We start from the raw sequence: 6,000 nt of genomic DNA on the forward strand, positions 1-6,000 counted from the left end.
TGATATGCTCAGAGCTGTTGAAATTTGCGGGTAAACGTAGCGACTTTCATAGCCTCATCAGCAGCTCATTATCACCAACCACCATGCACTTCAAGTGATTATCGTTTTTTGTGCGTACTTAATTAGTGTAGTGTTTAGTGTAGTGTGCCCAGACTGCCCACGGTGAAAATATAAATAAAGAAATATGGTCAGGGGGAACAGAACAACAGACTGTGTGTGTGTGTGTGTGTGTGTGTGTGTGTGTGTGTGTGTGTGTGTGTGTGTGTGTGTGTGTGTGTGTGTGTGTGTGTGTGTGTGTGTGTGTGTGTGTGTGTGTGTGTGTGTGTGTGTGTGTGTGTGTGTGTGTGTGTGTGTGTGTGCGCGCGTGTGCGTGGTGCAGATAGAGAGAGTTATAGAGTTCCCCCATTTAAGCCAGAGGATGTGCTTTGATGTTTTGTGACAGACAGCTGAGCACAGATGAAAGAGCAGAGATGGCCTCTCCTCCAGCTGTTGATTGACAGAACACAACCACTCTGAAAATCTGCATCCTGTCCTTTTTAAAGAAGCCAAATCTTCATGTCTCAGTGCCTTGTTTCTGAACTCTGATCTTAGAGCTAAAGAAATCCCACGTTTGTTTGGTTTGCGTGAACGAGGCGATCAGGCTTTTATCTCTGAGGCTATCTCTTCATCTTCTTCTTTCATCTGCTTTCAAGACGTCTTTTAAGTCTTTTAAGCCTTGTTGACTACCGTGCTGCGATGCATTGTGAGCTTGTAGATCTGCTATCTGTGTGTGACATGGTGCTCAACAAAATGGGCCTTAGTGAGTGAGATCACAAATGTTATTGTGTGTTTTTTGTGTAGGCATTCATGGTGTTTTTAAAATAGAGAAGTTCATTAGCATCATGTGTATCCAACTACAGTATTTGAGACTGTTCACCAGTGTTGTATTTGAAAGTTCAAGTGCAACTTTCACTTCATGAGGGCCTTTGGCATAGGATCAAGCCCATATGGCTTTCCTACAGTACCAGCCCTTAGCCCACTTTTGAATGGACTATGCATTGTCAAATTGTATTCAAGACTTTGCCTATTTATCACACTTATTACAGTTTTGATATCTACGGATATTTACATACACTACGGAAGGGTCACAAAACCTGACATTATTTGGGGCCTGGAGAGATCCTATATGACATAAAAATAAATGAAATATATATATATTGTTCTGCTTTTACATGGCATTTTCAAAACGTCACCTGAAATATTGAATAAAATGGAGCAATAGAAAGAGAACTGTGTACTGTATGGTACTGTATAGTATATTCATGGAAAGTAAAGCTTATTTTGGACCATCTTAACTTGCAGCTGTGAAGCATCTGGTCTCAATGATCGTGCCAGAATGAATAATATCTCAAAAGCCATGAATGAAAGACACTTCCGTCGTCCTTTTTTTTCTCCTTTCTCTCCTTTCCTCGAGTGACAAACAGGTGCTCTTTTGAAATCGGATAACTAGAGAATACTGGAATGGATTTGTTCCAGTTCTTGGATGCACTGTATCATTTGTAGAAGAAGGGAAGGATCTGCAATGAATTTTAAACTTTGCTATAGTGTCCTTCAAAGACCCCCCCCCCCCCCCCCCCCCCCCCCATAATGTATGTCTTTATCTTGGACACATTTTTACTGTAATTGTTGTTGGGTTTTTTCATACATTTTGTAGGGACCTTTAAAAAAAATCTTTTCACCTCCCAAATAGCACAAATAACAGATCTTCATGCTTGTATGTTATGAGGTGTGCACACTGGCATCACCACTGGCATCACCAGGAATGCTGGTCCCTCATTGGCTGTTAATGATGACATTGCCAGAAATGCTGGTCCCTGATTCGGGCTTAAACAAAGAAGGAGACTGACATACATACGCAGCCGAACGCAGTACTTGCTCGCTCTGCTGGCTCAAGTAATAATGCTAAAAGGATAACACAAAAAGCCCTGAGGGCTTGTTTCCATCCTGTGTATTCAATTCATCAAGACTTTATGAAAAGGCTTAATTAATAATGAATAAAGTTATTTTCCAGTAGTAACTATATGTTCTGCTTGTACTGCATTTGACATGGAATCTCCTCTCTTGTCTCTCGTTGTCTTGGTCATATAGCAAACACATTGGACAACATGCTGTTGAGAGCATCCAGCAGGGCGGCAGCAGAGAGCGGGAAGGAGACTGGCGGGAGTACGGCTCCTGTTTTGAACTCCCAGAGACTGCTGTGGTGTCACTGCTCCCACCACTGCCCTGAGGAGTTCAACAACACATGCAGGTAACACTCAAACGTTACCATTAAGACCTGGAACCACTTTAACCATCATTTTATGCTTTAGCTATCACAAAATAGCAGATATACAAGCTCACAGCGCGGCACCGAGTGCAGCGCTGCGAGCATGTAGATCTGCTATTTTTTTTAAACATGATTTGTTTTGCTAATTTTTTAATATATATTATTTAAAGCAAACATTTTCAATTCAAATATTTGCTACTGGGGGGGGGGGGGGGGGGGGTCCCTGGAACAACATATTTTGAGATGGGGGTCCGTGTCCAAATACATGTAATTGTGGGTGTCTTTAACATGAAAAAGTTTGAGAACCACTGGTTTAGAAGAAGGATTTAGAAGACATTATAGAATCGGGTCAAAATATTCAAAGACTTGCACAAAATTATCAGATCTACAAGCTTTATCAGATCTACAAGCTTTATCAGATCTACAAGCTGTGAGCTTGTATATCTGCTATGTTTTAATAGCTAAAGCATAAAATAATGGTTAAAGCCGTTCAAATCTAATGCGACACAGATGTGTTCCATGGTCTCAAAGGGATAATTATTAAGGATGATGTTGATTTTAACAAGAGTGATGATGATGATGATGATGATGATGATGTTGATGATTTATCTCATCTCCAGCACCAATGGCTACTGTTTCTCCATGGTGGACGATGAGGGAGGGGTACCGGTGCTGACGGCAGGCTGCCTGGGGGTGGAAGGCTCTGAGTTTCAATGTAGGGTGAGTGCAATCACATTCAGCAGCAGGGGGGGAAAAGTGCGACTGAGTTACTAGAGCCCAAGGTGGAGGGGCCTTAATTATTTTGTACTTTAGCTATTGAAAAATAGCAGATATACAAGCTCACAGCGCGGCACCGAGTGCCGTGCTGCGAGCTTGTAGATAGTGAAAATGTGTTCAAATCATAATAGTATTTTTTTACATTTTGCTTCTGGGTGGTCCCTGGAACGAAATATTTTGAGATGGGGGTCCGTGACCAAATACATATCATTTTGGGGGTCCTTCATATGAAAAAGTTTGAGCACCACTGACATGGAAACATGTAGAAGGATTTGAAATATGCACACATTTTCAAGATTTTTCAAAAATAGCAGATCTACAAGCTCGCAGCGCTGTTATTCAATAGTTAAAGCACAAAATAATGCCTTCCCAAAGAACATTCATGGGGGGCCCGCAGTGAATCCTTGTACCCAGGGCCCAGAATGTGGTGCAACACCCCTGTTCAGCAGTACACCTACATTGGAAATCACTTACTTTAACTTGATGTATCAAGCAAAGCATCCATTTTTGAGCAGTGCTAACCTCTCCTACATAATTGGCTCTGTCTGTTTGTTCCGTGTCTGTCCGGACTGTCATTGGTCAATTGGTATCTGTCTGTTCGTATGGTCAGACCGTCAGAGTCACATTGGCCAAGCTTTGCGGGACACTTAATGAAATGAACTCATAAATAGCACTGCTCACGTGACATAACACACTGGGTGTGATTTTTACACTCTGGATTTTATGGTGCAATTACTTCCTACAGTTTGTTTTGTTCCTACCGTGAGACCTTCACAGTGAAGTTTGTCAAATGCATTTGGACAAGAACTCGTGAGAGAGCGTTCATCATGTAATTATGAAACAGAAAGGCTGGTATTAAAAGGCTGATATTTAAAAGTCTAGTTTTTCGTGTCTGTGTTGCAGGACATTCATCAGAGGAGATCGCTGCAGTGCTGTAGAGAGCAGGACTACTGTAACAGAGACCTGTACCCCACCCTGCCCCCCATCAAAACACCCAGTAAGTCTGTCTGTCTTTTCACCTTCTCACCCATCCTTTCTCGCCCTTATCATGCTACTTCTCTAATACTGTACATATAACACAAGAAAGAGAATACAATGAAATACGGTGTCGCCATATCATCACTGTCGGGCAGAAACCTCGTATCTCCAAGGTTCAAATGTGTACGTTTTTTTGCGAAGTAAAGCACTGCTTCATCAGACAAGGCCGTCCCACAAAAAGTAGTGAAAACAGCAGATCTACAAGCACACAATGCCTCGCGGTGCGAGGCGTTGTGTGCTTGTAGATCGGCTGTTTTCACTAGTTTAAATCATTTTAAAAATGATAAATACAAAACAAACGGTTTTGGACGTACAAGGTTTCCACCCGACAACGACGATATACTGTATATTAGAGAGGGAGAGATGATTGTAGGCTGTCATGAAACTACACAGTAACACCCAGGGTATTCGTTTAATTCTGAGAGTGTAAAAAGTGACCCGTAATGATACATTTCCCCCATCAGAGGTATGTGTGTGAAAAGTCTCTGGATTCTATCCTCTTCTGGTCACTGGTGCACATAGACTCAACCCAGAGGACGAATACAAAGGTTGTGATTAGTATGTGGCTATACAGATGTGCCATTTCAAAACTTCACACGCCCTGCCATTGGCAAGACAGTCGATTTTCAGGGGATTTGCAGAACATGTTGATCGTAGATCAGCTATTTTTGCTAGTTTCTGCAAAAATAAGCTCTGTTCTCCATACAAATTTGAAAAGCAAAACAGGGAAAGAAACGGAATAGTTGAAACGGCACATCTGTATGTGTATTGGGCAGGTGTGTGCATGTAGTCTGTGTTTACGTGTTTGTGTGTAGATGTGTCTGTGCGAATATCTGCATTGCACATACGTGCGTGCGTGCGTGCGTGTGCGTGCGTGCGCGCGTAATGTGTGAGAGACAGTAAGCCTAGATTCCCAGGGAAATCAGAACTCCCAGTGCGCAGCGAAGGCAGAGTCATCAATCTGAAACCCTATCAGAGAGGATCAGGAAGGGAATTCATTGTCTAAGCCTTCGGCTTCCTCTCACTTCAGACTGGGCTCTTGCGGGACGGGGCTGCGTGCCAGCAGAAAATGAAAAATTGATGAGTGAAATATGATTTGTACTTGATTTACTTTACTTTTCAAGCGTGTTGTAGTGTTGACTGATTTCTTCGGAGGGTTTCTCTTTCTCTCTTTCCGTATTTCATCCTCGGGAAGGCAGGTGGTGTTCCCACTATCCTTTTCTCTTTCTTTTTTATTCTGCCCTTTAATTCTCGGGAAGGCAGGTTGTGTTCTCACTTTCCTTTTCTCTCTCTTTTTTTATTCTGCCCTTTAACATTGGTCCGTTTCCCTGTTCTCTCTCCCTCCATCTCTCTCCAGACATCCACTATATGGCCTTGTTGATCTCAGTGACCGTTTGCAGCATCATACTGGTTCTTATTATCGTCTTTTGCTACTTGAGGTAACGACAGCAAACGTGCACACACACACGCACGCACGCACGCATGCACGCACGCACGCACGCACGCACGCACGCACACACACACACACACACACACACACACACACACACACACACACACACACACACACACACACACACACACACCCACCACACGCACAAGCGAGTGTAGCATGCCATACACGCATGTATGCACGCACACAGTACACATGCAAGCTCATAGACAAACACAGACATGTGTCCAACTTCTTATTATGAATATATCTTGATGAAATATCATGAACAGATTTTTAAAACAAAAAACTGAGATGGGGATAATGTCTCAACCACTTTTAAGCCCTATATACTTCTTCTTGACACATTTGGAAATAATTGACCAAAATAGGGTCAGAGTCTACATTTCCCAAAAGTTAATGCATGTAATTAATTAATTCTGACAAG

General features: G+C 42.4%; 1 protein-coding gene across 1 annotated transcript in view; it reads left to right on the forward strand.

Annotated features, from left to right (window-relative positions):
- bmpr1ba (bone morphogenetic protein receptor, type IBa) overlaps window positions 1–6,000 on the forward strand; it is a gene marked incomplete at its 5' end in the record, with an annotated part of 46,818 nt that overhangs the window by 33,756 nt on the left and 7,062 nt on the right. Inside the window, 4 exons of the mRNA XM_080738125.1 lie at window positions 2,128–2,287; window positions 2,926–3,025; window positions 3,986–4,079; window positions 5,478–5,559. Of these exons, the coding sequence (XP_080594251.1) occupies window positions 2,128–2,287; window positions 2,926–3,025; window positions 3,986–4,079; window positions 5,478–5,559 (436 nt within the window). The remainder of the gene's footprint in view (window positions 1–2,127; window positions 2,288–2,925; window positions 3,026–3,985; window positions 4,080–5,477; window positions 5,560–6,000) is intronic.

Source organism: Nannobrachium achirus (genome assembly GCF_963921795.1).
Source record: "Nannobrachium achirus genome assembly, chromosome: 12".
In the NCBI taxonomy this organism is placed as follows: domain Eukaryota; kingdom Metazoa; phylum Chordata; class Actinopteri; order Myctophiformes; family Myctophidae; genus Nannobrachium; species Nannobrachium achirus.